This window comes from Pteropus medius, unplaced genomic scaffold, assembly GCF_902729225.1.
Source record: "Pteropus medius unplaced genomic scaffold, Ma_sr-lr_union100, whole genome shotgun sequence".
Classification (NCBI taxonomy): Eukaryota; Metazoa; Chordata; class Mammalia; order Chiroptera; family Pteropodidae; genus Pteropus; species Pteropus medius.
Window position 1 is genome coordinate 636,628 of NW_024351647.1, and position 18,733 is coordinate 655,360.

The window sequence follows — 18,733 nt, forward strand, 5'->3', positions numbered from 1 at the left end:
ACAGAACCATGGGTAACCGAGGATTAGCCATTTGTCAACGTCCTAGTTCTAGTCCAGGCTTATAAAACAAAGCTTATGGGTTACTTATCAACAGAAATCAAACAGCACAGACAGACTTTGTTCTGCAGGCAGTTTCCAAGTCCAAGGAGTGGAGTCATGCTCTGTAAGCAGCCTCAGAATTCAAACTGCAAAAATCTAAATGTTGGGCCACAGGTTATGAAATAAAGTTCTTGTAAGTCCTTAATTCATACGATGGAAACTATATAGCAATGAAAATGCTCAGTGAAAAAGCAAATCTTGGAAAAACATAGAACAATTCTATTTACATAAAGCTCACAAACTTATAAAACTAAACAATGTATTGTTTGGGGATAAAAATGTGTGGTCAAATTATAAAGAAAAGTAAGGGAATGATAAATGTAAATTCGGGGAAGGGCTTATCTCAGAGAAGAGGATGGGGACAGACGTTGAGGCATCTTAAAAGGCAAAAGTGATGTTCTTTTTCTTATACTAGGACATGGGTACAAAGAGTTATAAATGTACTCAATCTTTAGATATGTATTATAAATATTCTTTTGTAGTCATTAAATAATTTATAGGAACAATTTAAAAAATATGAACAACTTTTTAAAGGGTCAAGTCTCTTAGAGGTTAAACACAAGGGATAGATAAAGCCACCATTCCAAGGCATTTGACTATGTTACTTCTCTTGGAAGAGCCAGGTAGATGAAGGTGTCATGTTCTGGGCAGAGAGCAGGACAGGAGTTTGGGGTCTGCTCTGCTTTTCTCTCTCAGACTGGGCTGTGGAGGGGTGGAGAGGAGACTGAAAGGCAGTGCATATCTCAGGCTGCCAGGGCTTTATTACATTTGCAAAACTGGTCTGCAGATGCAACATAAGATAGAGAGCTTCATTCAGAATAACCCACCCCACTTCTGATTGCCCCTGGCAGCCGCACACCCGGCAGATAGCATCTTTAATATCATGGAGGGGAAATGAATTTTCTCTCTTGGTCTGCGCATCTGGCTTTGCCTCTTGCCACAGTCAGTTTATCTGGCAGATCTTCCTCCCTTGTAAATAGAGGAGAAATTGTTTTTCCACAACTCAGCTTTTCATCATGAAAAGCATCGTCAAAGTGGCAGGGCCTGGATATTCGTCATTCCTTCTTTCCTTCCTTCTTTCATTCAGTTTTTATGGATGGCTTCTACTTTAGAGCTGTGCTAGGCACAGGGGACATGGAGATGAATCAAGCGTGAACCCTGTCCTAGGAGAGTGAACGATCCAGTGGAGGTAGACAGACTAGAAAGCAAATAGTCATTAAATCAAGTGTAATGGAGGTAACGGAGCCTCAGGAGCAAAGGAAGATAAAAAGATTAATTTCATCAAAGCGGTGGTTTGGAAAGGTTTCCCAGAGGAAATGAATTTTTATTCCTTCCAAAATTAAGTTAATATTTTTTCTTATTACAAAAGAAACACATCCTTATTTCAGAAAAATGAGAAAAAAATACAGAAAAGGGATATTAAAAACACCTATGTTCAGTTAACCTAAAAATAAAGGCCAAGTGAGGCAACAAGCATTTGAGATCAAAAAGAAAATTCTGGAAGCACTGATTCAGGCAGAAGCCCAAATGAATGTTCTGATTAGGAGACAAGGACAAGGGGTATTTTTATAAGAAAGGTGCACATAAGCTAACATAGTGATGCTAATCCTAAACAATGTTGTTAATTTTCAGTCCATAGTCATCAGTCCAATAGACAGAATGTTTACTTTCTTATCTTTGCAGAATGCTTTTTGGGTCACAGTTACTTTAGGCCCAGTCCAAAGGTTAATTTACCCTGTTCAACATTCCAAAGGTTTGAGGCATAAGATATGCAAAACAATTCCTCTGGGATGGCAGCTCTGGCTCCATTTTAAAGTGGTTCCATTTTATTATTTTTTTTACATATTGCAGCATTATTTACAATAGCTGAGACATGTAAGCAACCTAACTGTCCACTGATTGATGAATGGATAAAGAAGATGTGGTACCTATATACAGTGAAATACTACTCAGCCATAAAAAGATAAAATATTGCCATTTGTGACAACATGGATGGATCTTGAGAGTATTATGTTGAGTGAAATAAGTCAGACGGAAAAGGACAAAACCCATATGATTTCACTCATGTGGAATATAAAACAAAAAATAACAAACAGAATAAAAACAAACTCATAGATTCAGACAACAGAATGGTAGTTACCAGAGTGGAAAGAGGGTGGGGGGGAGGGCAAAGTGGATAAAGAGGGTCAAATATATAGTAACAGAAGGAAACTAGACTTCAGGTGGGGAGGACAGATGTCAAATTATAATCTTGTACACCTGACGTTATATAATGTTATTAACCAATGTTACCCCAATAAGTTTAATAAAAAATAAAGATTAGAAAACACTCTTTTCTCACAACCAGGACAATTACAATTAATTCTCTAGTGTATTTCAAGAGGTACTAATTGAAATGAATTCTTAAGAATTCTTAAGTAGGAGGTATTGGTGAAGTTCTATTCCTTAAGCTTTTATACCTCATTGCTTTTAAATTATTCTTTGCAATGTACATATACATAAAATGTAGTCGTATGTGTAAGTTAATATAATATCTAATCAAAGATTTGTAGAGGACTGATCTAGATATTTTGGTTGTCACTAAACTTAATTTTAACTCTTAAGAAATGCTGACAATAAAATTGGAATCGTAGTCTATAAAATTGTGTTTAGTTTCTAAAATTACAAGAAGTTGCATAAAATCATGAGTAAAATGGAATTACATAAAAATCTGTGGGCCATGGATAAGCACAGAAAAACTGATGAACACATTAAAACAACCTGAAAATGGTATCTGAACCAATTCAAGCAATCAGATCAATGCAAGTTTTAACCTCACTCAAATATTAAATTTTAACCTCACTCCAATGTTAAAAAATGTTATCATTAGAGGAACGAATTTCATTTACATTCTAGAAATGGAAAAACAGATTATAACCTTGTCCTTGGTTAATGTAATAACGACAATGTCAGGTTTAAGGTTTTGGTTTTTTTTAACTGGCTGGGATGTGCATCTATGAGCTTTTTAAGTGTATATGGTAAGAGTATTTAAGAAGCTGGCCCTAGGGACTCAGGGGCCTCTTATGGCTAACGAACAATTTATCTGTTCAAATTTGAACTGCCAGAGGCACTAGTGTTCAGAAAGTGGTTTGAGTGAAAATGCATAAACAAATTAAGCCGAAATCAAAGTCTGAGTTATGACAGTAAGGAAAGGTGGGAGAGGGTGGTGTTTCCAGGTGAAAATGGGTCATTCTAGGCAGAAGCAATAGTAGACGCGAAAGTAGAAAGATATTCTGGGACGAACAGATAATCTGGTGTAACGAGAGAAATGGAACCTCAGACTGCCAGCCCGTGGGAACTACTGCTCTGGTAACCGCCCAATAAGTCTGCTTTCCCCTTCTCCTTCTGGCTCCGTTCCCCTTTCCCGCCTCCTTGCTGGCTCCGCCCCTCTGGCGGCGCCCGTGGCCCCTCCCTCAGCAAATAACAGGGCCTGTGGCGCAGCCGGGAGTCGTCATCTCCCCGCGCCTTCCTAGCCGGGCGCGGGGCTGATGGCCCTGTTTAATGACGTCACGGCCATTGACAGCGAGGGGCGGCGGTGGCTGCTGTCATGGTGGAGAGCAGCCGGGTGAGAGTCTGAGTTTACCTCCTGCCAGGCCAGGGCACCTTCAAAGGGCGCGGGGGAGATCAGGAATTTGCGGCTAGGGCGGCGGGTTTGTGGTCTGCAGTGTCGTGAGGTTGGGGAAGGGTTTGGAGACCCAGAAACTCGACTGCCGAATCAGGACTAGGGGGCATGTTGGAGGGGAGGCTGGTCCACGCTGGGTGAAAGGTGCGGTTCTGGGGCACTAGGACTGGCGGATTGGGGTGAGGGGAGTCAGGAGCTCAGGGTTTGGGCAAGGAGATATCTCCAGGGGTTCAGCATGGGGGTGGGTGGACCACACTCACTAATCTCTCTCCCCACGCCCGCCTGCTCCCGGTGGCACACGCGGGCTGCAGGCACATCATGTCTAGAATGGGGGCCTTGGGCGGCGCCTGCTCAGGACTGGGACTGCTGTTGGGCACCGCCGCAGGCCTTGGATTCCTGTGTGCCCTTTACAGCCAGCGGTGGAAACGGACCCAGCGCCATGGTCAAAGCCAGCTCCTGCCCAACTCCCTGGACTACACACAGACTTCAGAGCCCGGACGCCAGGGTAGGAACCGGTCCACTGAGGCCGCAGGCATGGCTGACGGATGGATCTGGGGTCCAGGCTGCCTTGCCTGTTGGACAGGACAACGGAGGGGGATGCCTGAGAATTTTCACCTTTTGGAAAGCTTATTGAAAAGGAAAGCAGTCTCCTTCTGTACTCATTCCCCTACAATCCCAAGAGAGTATATCGTGAAAAGGCTGTTTAGCTTTCACTTTTAGTCCTTGCCACAGTAGAGCTCTATGTGTATTAAAGGCACTTGCTTAGTGTTGGGTGGGGTATTTAGTAAGTAGAGGAAGAGTCCAAAAGTAGGCAAAAGGAACATTAGTCTTGTAGGAATTAAAAGTCCTGAGGTTTACATATTAATTGCGTATTAGAATTTGAAGGGATCTTGAAGACTAGTCCAAGTGTTTCTATCCTCCTTATGATGAAATCAAGATTTAAAAAGATTGTGTAACTATTCTGAGGTTGTCACATCGCAAGTAAGTGGCAGATTGGGCCTGGTCACCTTGTCCTGTGGACTTTCCACAGCATGGGGCAGGGAATGCACTTACTTCACTTAGAATGAAGCTGAATATAGTTGAAAGCCAGCCACAGCTGAAATGGGTAGTGCTTTTAGTTTTGCAAGACTTTCATATTAAATTAACTCATTTGAGCAGAGTATCTAGGGCTTGTTTAAACCTCATGTTTGTGTAACAGAGGAGCATTCAGATCATCTCACCTCATGTTAATTGGGAATGAGTGTTTTATCTGATTACCAAATGCCAGGTGGTTTAGATAGTTTTAGGAGTTTTCAAAGAATTATCACCTTAGATTGAAACTGTCAGCATTTTATAACCTGGTAGTAAGCTAGTGTTGCAAGTGTGCTTGTCTTTCCTTCCTTTTCCTTGTATTTTGTTTGTAATTTCTTAGCAGTGGTCTTTCTTTGGCTGAGGTTGGGAGAAAGTACCTATGTTCCCAGGGGTCTTTCTTGCTCTACATTCTTGAACACAGTTGAGTGTGTATTGTAATCTGGCCTAGATTGTTAGATTTTCTTTAACAGATTTATGTTTGCTTGACTGGGGGTCCTGCCTTCCTGGTTTCTTTCCTGTTTTCAATTTTCCAGTATAATTGTCTTAGGTGGCTATTAGTTTACTAGCATTTACTGTGGGAATTTACCTAGATCTCAATGCAGAGCTTGTTTTTCCAATGTGTGTGGATGGGCTTTTCCCAGTATACTTTTCTCTCAGTCACTGTCCCTTTTCTCTTCGCCACTCTCTGATGATACTAAATGAAGTTCTTGAGAGGAGTTCAGAGTTTCCTTTGCTATTCTTTGTGAAGTAAAAGCAGAATTTGAGTGAGCTCAGTTTTGGTTTGGCTGTGTAGTTGATATTGACTGGTTTTATATTTGACTGGTATATAATACATAAATTCATATGCATTTGTGCATTATATACAGGCATACCACTTTTTATCATGCCTTACTTTATTGTGCTTCACAGATATTGCATTTTTTTTTTTCTCTTCAAATTGAAGGCAAGACCCTCCACCAGCAAAAGATTATGATTTACTTTACTGCGATACTTGACTCATTGCGGTGGTCTGGAACCAAATCCTCAATATCTCTGAGGTATACCTGTAGCTAGGAAAAGGTTTTTCTTTAACAGGGCTGCTGTCCTGCCTTTGAAAAGGTACCTCATTTTTGCAAGAATTTTACATTATCTGCTGTGGTGTGCAGTACTGCTGAAGGCCCTGCTGGGGAAGGTTCTTAGAACAGAGGGCTCTTGTTTAGAGATTGGGACCTTGTTGTTTTTTCTGGATAGTTACTTGGGACTCATTACCAGGACTTAGTTCTGAACATATGCTTTCTGAGCTGTAAGGGTCTTTGTAAATTGAACTCCAAAGAGTAGCAAGTGTTTTTGAATTCTAGGTGCAACATCTTTTCCTCATGGGCATCACTGTCTCTTGTCCTCCTTCCTTCAGTGAGGCCATTGCGGGCAGTCCCAGGTGAGGCTGGAGATGCTGCGGTGCTGCCCAGCCTTCCACGAGAAGGGCAAGAGGAGATACTGGACCGCCTGGACTTTGTGCTGACTGGTCTAGTGGCACTGCAGCGGGAGGTAGAGGAGCTGAGGAGTAGCCTGCAGGGGCTTACTGGGCAGATTGTTAGGGAGATACGGTGAGTAATGTGGCCTCCTCTCCTCCCAGCTTTTCACTGCCTCTATAGCTTTTTCAGCTGAGCTGTGTTCTGCCCTTTGCTGTCTGTCTCTAAGGAGGAAGCCACCTTTATAGCTTCTCACCTAACTGGCAGGGAAGCTGTAGGCTTGGTACCTTTCTTTGTATAACTTCCTAGCTGCTTTTGGGCCCTCATGGTCTGTCATAACAGCTGAAATGCTTTGTTCTATCTAACCTGGTCTGCCCATGCAGGGTGGGTCCAGAAACCTGCCCTTGTTCTCTTGAGTGGAAAGACCCAGGATTTTCTCTGCTCTTGGCCCTTTAATGAGGAGTAGTAGTAAGACGCTCCCTCATGGTGAGAGGAAGGATAGGCTGGATGGGGCCTAATGCTACCCTCTGGAAAGATCAATGGCACCTTGCTTTTCAGGTCCCACATGGAAGAGAACCAGAGAGTGTCTCGGCGGCAAAGGTTCCCATTTGCCCGGGAGAGGAGTGACTCCACTGGCTCCAGCTCCGTCTACTTCACGGCCACTTCGGGAGCCACATTCACAGATGTAGAGAGCGAAGGCGGGTGAGTTGTCTCTTCTGGAGGCAGCTGTGGCTCCAGCCAGGTTACATTTTGTAAAAGTAAGTTTATCAGTGGAAAATTCACACCAAGCTGCTCTAAGTAACTTTTGGAACAAGATAAGGGTATGAATAAATAAAATACTGTACAGCTGAAATAAGAAAAGTCATCCACTTTATGTCATCCAGACGAACAGAAATTTTAACAATGGCTATTGCTTGCATCTGTTTTTTTCCTTTCAGTAGGTTTGTTTTTTACATAGTTGTATTTTTTATTTCTCTTTTCCTGTAACATTAGTTGGGCATTTACTTATGTTATCACAGGACTTTATTTCCTTCACCGAGTGGCAAAGCCAGGTTACAGAGCTCTCTTAGCACAGAGTGTGCTCCCCTCTCCTTAAAAGTTCTCCTCTTCCCACAGGGCAGGCTTGCTCGTGCTCCCTTGCCAACTGTACGGGTGGGATGTGACTGTCCCGAGTAGTTGGTGGCCCAGCAGCTCTGAGCACAGGCTTTACTGTGAGAGAAGGGCAGCAGGCAAGAATCTTGTGGACTCTAAACTTGGTCAGACTCAAGGCTTTTCATTTTAAACCACTAGTGCCATTTTGAAATTTTGGTCCCAAGCATAGAGTCTAAATGAATATCTTTGTGGTGGTGCCTGATGCCGTCAGTGGCAGCATCTGCCCTTTGCTGCTAGCTCCAGTCATCCAGGTGGCCTGCATGAGGTCTAAAGGCTGATCTCTCTTTGGTGGCCTCTGCAGACCTTTATTCTTCCTTAAGGAAAAGATAGGCACAGAGAACAGCCAAGCTTTCTGTCAGGTCAGAATGGCCAATTTAGCTATAAACATGCACAATGATCTTTGCAGCATTGTCTCTCTTTAGCTGAAACACTTTATAATGTTAACTACCAGTTATTCTTCCTTTGTGACAGACACTGCTTAGCACTTTAGAGGTATCTCCTCACTTAATTCTCACAGGATCCTGTGGAGTAGGTGCTCCTTTTCTCCATTCCTCAGAGAAGACTTGAGGCTTAGCGATGTTCGTTGCCTTGCCTCGGGTTGTACAACTGCCAAATGCAGGCTTAGCTGGGCTCATCTGCAGGCTTAGCCAGGCTCAGCTGCAGCAGTGTGAGGGTCTGCAATCTGAGGCATGGCTTGGTCATCAGGGCACAGAAGGGCTTTCACAGGAAGACATGTCGCATGTGGTCCTTGGGAATTCTTCCCGTTGACTAAGAGCTGCCACAGCTCACTGCCCATAGCAGTGTGTTCAGTATATCTTACTCATGAGATTTCAGCCTTGTTTTCTTGCTTGGGCCATTGTATTCTACCTGTCCCTCATTTGGTTTTCTAAGTAAATTAATAGTATTACTCTCTTTTTCCATGTCACTGCTATTGGACAGCTGTGCTGGATTTTATTATTGCTTAGGTGTCTCCTGAAACAAGTGAAGTCTTGGTAAAGAGCTTAGTCCTCCATCCATGACTACTGATGCCTGGGTTATCTGACCTCTGTTATCTGTATTCTCGAGGGCTAACAGAAGTGGCCCTTTTTAATTTACCTAATAACTCTGGGCTGAGAGATGCTTCCAGAGGGCTGTTTTAGAGGAGGGGCAAAAATAAAATTAATATTTGACACATCTGGATTGAAAGAAGGACAGAGTAGTTGTTAGTGGGCCGAGACTTAAGGAGCATCTCTATGCAACCCAAAGAAACAGGTCACTTGGGTGGAGAATTGACATTTGAACTTTGTAAGATGGTTGAACAGGAGAGGTCACAGCTCTGCCCAAGATCAGGATGTAGACTCAAGACCTTGATGATTTTAAAAAGTGGTACAAATTTTTATGGGCAGTGAGAGCCGATATGTTTAACCAGAGAAGCTTGTGGGTGCTCACTGGGGCTCCCAAGGCCACAAGGGGCAGGACAGGCCTTCCAGCCACCTGTGATGGGATGGGAGGAAGGGTGACTTTCTTAATTAAACTCTAGCAGGCTCAGCCCCATGACAGATTGCGTGGCATGCGGAAGCTAATGGGTTATGTGATGCAAGACTCTGGTTTAGCTGGGTGCCATCTAGGGCAGTGGCCATAGTGAATAATTCTTTTTGCCATGGTCAGTGCCATGTAGGTCAAGGGGGAATTCTGGGAGACCACAAACTCTGGAATGTGGGCCTGGAGGAAGGAGCACCTCTTTGAGGGATGAAAGAATAAGAATTTTTGATGGGCTATTCTCCACTAAAAGCTGTATTCCCATTTTCTTAAAAAAAAAAAAAAAAAAAGCAACTTTGAGCTCCCAGGGGATCGACTGAATGTGGCAGAGGCAGAATCACTGTGTGGGTCCGTGAGCTTGTTTCCTGAGCATTGTACCAGACAGACACAGCTTTAGTCCCGTCCCTGTTAAAACTCAACTTGCTCTAAAACACCAAATCCTCCAGCAAGCCTTCCCTCCCAGGTGTCCCAGCCAAGAGAGGTTGCCTGTAACCTCATCTTCTTCTTGGGCAATTAAACAGAAGGGCCACCCTCTCTCTCTGGTAGATTTCTCCAAGGGCTAGGTTGGTGATGTAAGAGGTGTGAGAACATGACGTGAATGTAGAGACGGCAGCCCATGTAGCTCTAGCACCTGATCAATCTCTTAAGCCCTAGAAGCCCATGGGGCTGGTGTTGGTACTCAGCAAGTGTTTGCCTGCTCACTGTGTGTCAGGCAGTGGGGCTGTAGATTAGTGAGGCAGAGATCCTTGAAGTGAGGCTGAGGTGCAAAAATAGGCCTTCTCACCATGCCGCCTTGCTAGAGCCTCCCTGCCCCACAGGGGTCTACCAGCTTTCACTGTGGATGGCAGTAAGCCTCCTCCTGACTTCTCCTTTTCCTTTGCCTTTAGGACCCAAAGGGATCACAGCATTGCAGGAATTTCCTCCTGGCTCAGCTCCCTGGAGAGACTGTGCTGCTTGCTGTCTGTACTCCAGCAGGGATAAGAACAGGGGTCCCTCCCTGGGACATTCCTGATTTGAACTGATTGGCCAAGGCAGTCTTCAACCCAGTAGGGAATGGGGCCTTCCCTTCTTTCTAGCGATGGAAAGAGATGAGACTCAAGTTCTCCATGCCAGATAACCTATTCACCCATTTAACTTTGGGCCTGGCTGGGCTGAGTAGGAGCAAGTTATTGTCCAGGGCTTAGGAACTGGTTGGGAGTTTCTTTAGGCTACCTGTGGTCTCACTCATCACCACCTAGGTTGGTTGTGAAGATGATGCCACTTTCCTTGTCCCTTAAATTTGTGAAGTTTTTACTGCAAATTGCTAGAGGGGAAGGACACTTAGATAACCTCTTAAAAAGCAAGACGAAATTAAGGTTTGAAATACCTTACTAGTTCCTGTAATAGATGTTAACTGGAGCCCCTTTGTTAGATGATTCTGGAAGCTCCTTGATAAAGCAGGAGTCAGCATGGATTGGGCACCAGATATGGTTGCTCACTTGGTACCTTCTGGATGGAGCCTGCTTGTCGTCTCTGGCTTTCTAGCCTACAACATTCGGCCCCTGACTTTAGGCTGTCTTGTATTTTGTTTGTAGGTATCTCCCTCATCTCTCCTTCAGTTGTTTTGCTTCAGCCATGGGGATCCTGCTCCTGCTTTCATTCCAGGATGAAGTCTTATCCCTAAATGACCTTAAGATCTTCCCTCTGCTTCAGAACCTTCTGGCTTACAGAACCTGCTTTTCCTGCACTCAGTCTGGAGGGCTCTCTAGTGTCTGGTTCTAGCTCCTGGAAATCTTACCTTCTGCCCTGCTCAATTTTTGTCTGATTGAATTGGCAGTTAGGAAGAACATCCCAGTCAGCTGCTGCTGGAGGCTGAGATCTGAAACTTGGCTTCCTCTTTGGCGGGTACACCAAAGTTGGGGCTCCCTAGGAGATCCCTGGCTTATGGTGGCCCCAGAGATACCTGCCCAGGGGTTCTGTTTGCATCTTTCTCCTCTCATGCTTCAGCTACAAGTAATTCCCAAGGTTTCCAAAGGCTACTCCTCCTGTAGTTTAGGTTTGGTGGCTGACTTGGGAAGAGATCTCTGTTGAATTGAGAAAGAAAATGTGGATATTTGTGTCTGCCCATGGCCTCAGAGGCTAGCATCCACCCATGTTGGTTCTGGCAGGTGTCTGGCTGATAAAGCAAAAATGATTGACAGACTCTAAGCCTGGTGAGCCATTTATCTCAGGAGATCAGCTCTATGTACATTAAGCTTTTTATCTTAAATGTTCCTATTTTATTTTTTAAGACTATATGCTCACTAAAGTGGTCATATATAATATTAAGAGATAGAAAAATAATTACTTTTAATCTTTCTATCCTGGGATATAAACATTTTGGTACACACCTTTCTAGGCTTTTTCTTTTTCTCTATTTTCTGGCCTACTTGGTGGTAGCTAAGCAGGGGGTTCTCATATTGGCCTGTCACAGCACCCCAATTTGGTCAGTCACTCTGTCCCTCCTGGATCGCTTTCCTAGCCCATAGTTCCCATAGGAAACTTTTCCTAGCCCATAGTTCCCATAGGAAACGACTAATTTTTGCCCTTAAGTGGGGAGAATAGTTCTAACTTGGTGCTTTAGACAAGGCCATGGAGAGTCCCTCTTGGTGGAGGACAAACCTTAGATCTCTAAGGCTGAATAATCCCCTCCCTTCACTCTATCATTTACATTTCTCTGCCACAGTTACACAACAGCCAATGCCGACTCTGACTATGAGCGGGACTCAGACAGGGAGAGTGAAGATGGGGAAGATGAAGTGAGCTGTGAGACTGTGAAGATGGGGAGAAAGGATTCTATGGACCTGGAGGTAGAGGTGGCTTCAGGCCCAGTGCCCAGAGCCCTGGAGGCTGAAGGCTCCCCTGGCCTGGAGGATGTGCTGCCCCTCCTGCAACAGGCAGACGAGCTGCACCAGGGCAGTGAGCAGAGCAAGCGGGAGGGCTTCCAGCTGTTGCTCAACAACAAGCTAGCGGTGAGGCTCCAGCTGCCTGTGTGTCCTCCCTCCTGACCTCTGCTGCCCCCTAGGGAATGAGAGCAAGCCACTGTGGTTACTGACCCTGCAAGGTGACAAGGGAAGGGAAATGAGAGTGAGATGGCTGGTTCTGCACCTACCCGCCAGGGTTGTACATCCTTTCCCAAGGGGGCTAATTACTGTCCCAAGGGGCCCAGGTTTACCACCTCCCAGGTTTCCTCTGCCTCCTATAGAGTTCCACCTCCCACAGCAGAGGGAAATGTGGAAAGAACTGGCATGTCCTTTTCTTCTTTTCCCTTGAGGCAGAGACCAAGGTGCCTGCCCTACTTGAAGTTCTCAGCATGATAAATATGTAGGTTATTCAACCACAATCCCCTTCTCAGGTTCACTGCCAGAATTTATGCTCACCAAGGTATTAATGCCTCCAAAGTTAGAATGCCCTCCTTTCTTGGGCATTTTCACATTTTTTTCATTTTGTCAGCAAGACTTCTTTTGCTGTCTTGTTACATCTTAGAGTTGGCCTTTCCTTCCTTACAGTATAGGCCAGAATGCCCTCACTCTGTAGATAGTGCAATCTACAGGCTAATGTATGGCAAGTTAACTAATTGAACAAGGGAGGCTGTGTGGGGGTGGAGGACTGTGTATAAGGCTGGCCCAATGTCAGTCAGCATTTCTAACACGCTAGCTTGGAAATTCAAACCAAAGCGTGGGCGGGAGGGGTGGGTGGGGGAGGCCAGAGCCCCAGTTCTTTGTGGCTGAGGGTAGAGGGGCCTCATCCCTCTCCTTTTCGTCTGTAGTATGGAAGTCGGCAGGACTTTCTCTGGCGCCTGGCCCGGGCCTACAGTGACATGTATGAGCTCACTGAGGAGGTGAGCGAGAAGAAGTCATATGCCCTAAATGGTAAGTGCTGACAGCTTCCTGGTGGGAAAGTGACTGACTGTGGAGGTGGAGACAGCTCATTTGGTTGGGGCCCAGGAGAACCACCAAGGTATAGACTGTCAGGGCCTTTGTGGCTCAGTTACTCACTAGGGATAAAACTGGCTCCCAAAGACCCCTGCTTCCTTGAAATGGAACACAGTCTCTGCTTCTCTGCACATGGTGGTAACACAGGTGCACGTTTTTAGGAGTATCTGTATCATATTAGCACAATTTTTTGTTCTAACTCCCCAAACACAGAGTTGGCAAAACCTCCTTAATCTGAAGTTTGTTTGTGTTTTTAGAAATCCCTGGGATCTACTTAGCATTTCTCTTGCTAAGTCTATACCCTGAGGGATAGGGTGTATCTGACTTATGCCAGGTTCAGGGCTTGTCCCTGTCTGGTATAAGGTCACTGAGATTCGTGAGTAAGATGTCTAGCTACACACCTCTCAAATCATGCACCATCAGTGAGTTTCCAGGTTCAGTTGTCTAAAGTGGATTCATTTACTTTCTCACTTTTAAGTACAGCCTTGCAAACATTATTGAATCTTTGATAATGCAGAATCTGACAGTACCTCCAGGTCATTGTTCTAAACAAGTGTAGAATTAGAAAGTCATGTAGAAAGAACAGGCCAATTAAGTTGAATGTTTATTGATACGGATCTTCAGAAAAATCCCTGGAACTTTTATCTAAAGGTGCTTAAGGCTTACTTACCATTTGCTTCTTTTTTAAAAATTTCTGCTTTCCCTTCTAAATTTCAGGTGAGGGTTCTGATCAGCTTTGGGTCTGATTTTTGGTATCTACAGGAACCGTTCCTTTCCCTTTGATCATTGATCATTTATTAGTACTAGTAGCCAGGAAGAACCCTGAAGGTGGAAGAACAGCCATAGCCAGTGCTGGTCTGGTCTGGCTTCTCAAGCTTAGCACCCTGGACAGATCTGTTCTTGCTGGAGATCAGATGACTGTGGAGCATACTGGAAGGCACTGCTCTGGGACACTAGCTTTTTAGGACCATCCTTGCTGGGTGTAAGGTTCTTCATTTTGTTCTATCTCTAGAAGGTAGACTGCCAGGAGGCAGCCATTCTGTGGGATCTCAGGTGACATTTGTTCACCCCTATGTCTAGCCTAGCAGGAACTGGTTCTCATTCTTGCTATTATTTTCCTAGTGAGATAGTGTTTTGAAAAGGGCAGAGAGAAATCCCCTAAAAGACAGTGTCCCTCACTGGTGGTGCCACATGGTCCTGTTAGCAAAGGGGGATGTAAGGGTCTCATCAGCTATGTTAAAAATGTATTTGTTGCATATACATTATACCATAATTACTGAAACATTTCAAATTAGCCAGCCTATCACCTCAACATATTACTTTTGTTCTATTTTCTCCATGTTTCCTTCCAAGCCCTCTCCATTTTAATCAAAGAAGTCCCATTTTGCAGGGTGCCATTTTCTCCAGTGTGTAGGCATAATGGTCCTCTGGAGGGCTCTTGGCTCCTTGACATTCTAGGGGACCACTGTCAGGAGCATTCATGTATTTAGGCCTTGATTTCTTTTAGTCTTGGTGCCTAGAATACTTAGGGAAGACTTAAGTGAAAGTGATCTCTGGTCATACCTCGGTCCATTTGGTTCTGATGAAGAGCCTAGAGCTATGACTGTTTTTGGATCATGGATTCTTTTAAAAATTTTATCAAAGCTGTGGACCCTCTCCTCAATAAAATGCATGTGTACCTAAAATTTAATACCACAGAGGGATTCACGGATACCCAGAAGCCTGTCCAGTGACTCCAAATCAAAAATCCTCCAAGGTCAGGTCTGTTGGGGACAGTTTCAGATTAGCGTTGGGCCCTTTTATATTTGAAGTGCTATGAGCACATCAGGTGGGTGTTATAAAAACAAGGTAGCTGGGGCAGCTGATGAGAGATAGGGAAGGTGAGGTGAAGCAAAAGTCATTCCGGAGAAGGTATCTGCAGCTTTTTCATTCTGCTCAAGTTCACAACTATTTCCAAACAAGTCCAGGTTGGTAAGCCTTGATGAGAGCTGGAGCAGTCATTCTTCCTGCAGCCCCTTTGCAAGTGTGCTTGGGAGCGCCTGTCAACTCTGGATCACCTTTGTCCTACAGGAAAAGAAGAAGCAGAGGCTGCTCTGGAGAAGGGGGATGAGAATGCTGAATGTCACCAATGGTAATTAACATCCTGCAGGGTCCTGGGGAGAGCCAGCATGGGTCAGAGTGGAGTGGAGGATGGGCCCTTTCTTTTCTCCACCCTGGCCTCAAAGCATTTGCCAGAGGAACCAGGAGAGGGAGCTCTGGCCTTTATTTCCGTATGCCTACCCCGCTGGGGACCCAGAAGTTTTCTTTGGGAGGTGCCTTAGGGGTGAGGCAGGTGAGAGAGTACAAGCTATTTTTCTGTTGGGGCTTGGAGAAACAAGCAGCTTTGTGAGTCACCCTAGTTACAAAACTTGTGGATTCTTGGCTCCTCAGGGAGGCTAGGACAATTTGCAGTTTCTCTCTCTTGCACAACCTCCTCTTTCCCCTCGCTGTGATACCTGGCTGGCGGTGGGCTTTGCTTCTTTGCTTGGCTTGCATGAGGAAAAGTGGATGTGAGTTCACCCCCAGGAAGCTCAGTAGTCAATTTATTAGCTCACAGAAACAGCCGTTTGTGGTCTCATGAGAGCCAAAATTCTGCCAACTTGTGTGGATCAGGGCCAACTTGTCTTGGGGCTTGGTTCCAGCACTTCAAAGTGTTAGTGAAAATGTTCCTTTCCTACCTCTCCCCCTGCTTTTCTTATTTCTGCCCTCAGATTGCGAGCTGAGAGGCTGTTTAATCTGTTGCTGAAACTATTTCTGCAAGGGCTCTTCTTAAAGGCCAGGTCATTGTTTCTTGGGTGTCACAGGTGCTGCTTCACTTGGGAACTCCCAGGCTGCCAAGGATGGAAATTGGCCTCATGCTTTCTTAGCTCTTCTTGGGGAACAACTCTTTGGACTAAACATGGAAATAAGCCTCTGGAAGAACCTGACAAAATGCCTCCCAGATATTTAATGCATATATGAAAAAGCAACTTGGGCCTTTACATACTCATTTAATGTCAGCTTCTAGATACAAGGCTGGAGGGATGGGGTAATGAGACCTTTTTTTTTTTTTTTTGAAGACTGGGAAGATGGTTGGCTTTGTTCCCCTGAGAAGGATGATATGACAGAGAGGGCTGAAATCAGAGGGCTTTCTTCCTCTTTTGGTTCCTCAGTTAACATGAGAAAGTTCTAGAGTGTCTCATCCCAATTTGTCTTTTCTATTAAAGTTTTTAAGACACTTATGGCTGTACTCATTATGAGGGGAAATCTGTTGGAGATTTGGACTGAGACCCTGCCTAAATATTAAGTATAAGAGAGAGTTACTGTGGAGGACCCAACTTTTTTATACCCAGTATGTATGTACTTTGGAGAGCCTACCACTGTGTTTGCTAAAGACTATGAATTAGGATCACAGGTCTGTGAAAAGAGGAATTATATACAGATAGAAATATTTTCAGCTCTAGTTGAGGGTGCAAGGGTGAGAAACAGTGCAATTAGGTCATAGGTGGGGAGACCATTTCTTATCCCTGAGCTTGCTGCTGCTTTCCCCCTTAGGTATGCAGTGCTTTGTGGTCAGCTGGCTGAGCATGAGGGCATCCAGAGGCGCATCCAGAGTGGCTTTAGCTTCAAGGTGAGGAAAGGCTTTTCTTCTTTCTCTTGTGCTGGTCTCGTACATATTCCCTTCCCCGTCTTATAGGAACATCAAAGGGTGTTCCTACAGCGTCTATGACTTGCCTTTCTTCCCTTAGCAACTCTGGTGTCTGATAGTTTATATTTACAATTTTCTCCTCAGGAGCATGTGGACAAAGCCCTTGCTCTCCAGCCAGAAAACCCCATGGCCCACTTTCTCCTTGGCAGGTGGTGCTACCAGGTGAGCTGAATTCCAGGGCTTGAGATAAGGGCCCTAAGTGTCCTGATCTCATTGCAGTGAAAACTTGGGAGCGGAGTCTTCAGCCTGGCTCAAGTGTCATTTCCTCTGAATGGTCATGTTACTGGTGACTGGACCCAGCCCTGTTTGAAACTTTTTATTCACACTTTGATCTTTTGGTGGTAGGTCGCTCACCTGAGCTGGCTAGAAAGAAAAACTGCTACAGCCTTGTTGGAGAGCCCCCTAAGTGCTACTGTACAGGATGCCCTCCAGAGCTTCTTAAAGGTATCAGGGAAGGGAGGGGTGGACAGTAGCCAAAAATGCCTAGGTGGCCTGTTTTTCTGAGGACATTATGAGGAAGGGTTTCTCATAGGGGGTAATTTTGTCTGCCTGTTCTATGGGAAAATCAGAACCACTTGGAGAACTTAGAAAAAATATAAATTCCCAGACCCACTAAATCAGTCTCCAAGTAGAGGATTGGAAATCTCTATATACTTCAGAGCCTGACCTGAATTTGGGAATACCTTACAGAAATGCCTTCCTCCCTTCTCCAGGCTGAAGAACTACAGCCAGGATTTTCCAAAGCAGGAAGGGTATACATTTCCAAGGTAAACTCACTTGCCTATGTCAACATAGATGAAAAATTTGTATGATGATGATATTCTGGGAACTCCTGAAAGTATACCTACTTATCCCCTTCTAGTCTCCTGGTGAGATTTCTCCCAGGTTTTCACTATCGTCTCTTCTCAGTGCTACCAAGAACTAGGAAGAAACTCTGAAGCTAGACAGTGGGTGAAGCTGGCCCTGGAGCTGCCAGATGTCACTAATGAGGTAATGTTTTTAAGAGCTCTTCTAACATTGGGTTCCATTATTGAGTCACCATATGACCTTTACAGGAAAAATCTTCCCTAGAGATCTTATTTCCCTCACTTTTACATGTAGGTGCTATAACACAGCTCAGAAAGGAAGCAAAGGGCCCTTCTGATTGGGTTCCAGTGGTTTGGGAAATGTTGGCTTAAATTTTGAGTCTTAGTCTTATTCTCTTGTCTCCTTAGGATTCAGCTTTCCAGAAGGACCTGGAAGAATTGGAAGCAATTTTAGACTAATCACATTTCAATGACCTTCATGACTTGAGAAATACCACTACCTAAAAGAGACCAAAATAGAGTCCTTGTACCCTTAGACCCAGGAGACCGAGTTAGAATGGTTAAGGGAGTATACTGACTCTGACCAGTATGTGCTACCATTCCCCATTTCTTGCCTGTTGTCTACTGGTTAATTTATCCTAATTTTTTAATCTGAAATTGGGAAAGTACTTGAGGCCTGGGTTTCTATTGTTCTGTCCCTTAAGCGAATTCTTGAAAAATCAAATCTAATATGGCACCTGTCCTACGGGTTAAGTGTGGTTAGGGCATTAAAGGCTGACTTCCAATGGCTGCTAAGGTGAATGAACTTCAAAGAACCATATGAACAAAACAGAACCTGTACTCTCTAATCTTTTTCACAGATTAATATTCAATACCAAAGTATATAGTCCTAGGATCACACCCTACCAGGGTAAAAGGAAGGGTCCGGGCAGTCCATGGATATTGCCTTCTTCTCACCTATCATGTGGATTCTAACTGTATGCCTGGGCCAAGGGGCTGGACCACTTGAATTCCAGAGTCTTGGCTGCTTTGGGAATGGCAGCAGGCTTATGAGACTGAAACTATGATCTGAGGAGTTGCCTGGAATATATTTTGGTACAAACTTAAAATAAACCAAATTTGACTAGAAATGATTATAGTCTTCTGTTATTAGCTCCTATTCTTGACACTTCCAAAATTGTTTCCTACTACAGAGGCTATTGCAGACAAGTAGAAAAATGACACCAAATAGTTTATAATAAGCTCTTTGGTTAATGCTATTTCAGTGAAAATTTTAGTTACATATAAAATATAGGCAG

General features: G+C 44.5%; 1 protein-coding gene across 2 annotated transcripts; it reads left to right on the forward strand.

Moving 5' to 3' along the window:
• Positions 1-3,550: 3,550 nt before the first annotated feature.
• On the forward strand, positions 3,551-18,565 carry RMDN3 (regulator of microtubule dynamics 3). Of its 2 annotated transcripts, none has more exons than XM_039843878.1 (13): positions 3,551-3,703; positions 4,072-4,265; positions 6,222-6,414; positions 6,838-6,981; positions 11,654-11,939; positions 12,737-12,839; positions 14,973-15,033; positions 16,476-16,551; positions 16,714-16,791; positions 16,975-17,073; positions 17,343-17,396; positions 17,539-17,619; positions 17,844-18,565. In XM_039843878.1, the coding sequence occupies exons 1-13, from the start codon at positions 3,627-3,629 to the stop codon at positions 17,892-17,894; spliced, it is 1,497 nt and encodes a 498-aa protein (XP_039699812.1). In that variant the 5' UTR covers positions 3,551-3,626; the 3' UTR covers positions 17,895-18,565. The 2 variants fall into 2 exon arrangements, with proteins under 2 accessions (XP_039699812.1, XP_039699814.1); XM_039843880.1 differs by having other exon boundaries at positions 11,654-11,777.
• The last annotated feature ends 168 nt before the right edge of the window (positions 18,566-18,733 follow it).

Coding starts and splice junctions, on each gene's coding strand:
- RMDN3 (XM_039843878.1), top strand. CDS start 3,627: ATGGCCCTGTTTAATGACGTCACGGCCATTGACAGCGAGGGGCGGCGG. Junction 16,792..16,974: donor TTGGCAGGTGGTGCTACCAG/GTGAGCTGAATT, acceptor TTTTGGTGGTAG/GTCGCTCACCTGAGCTGGCT. Junction 17,620..17,843: donor TGCCAGATGTCACTAATGAG/GTAATGTTTTTA, acceptor TTGTCTCCTTAG/GATTCAGCTTTCCAGAAGGA.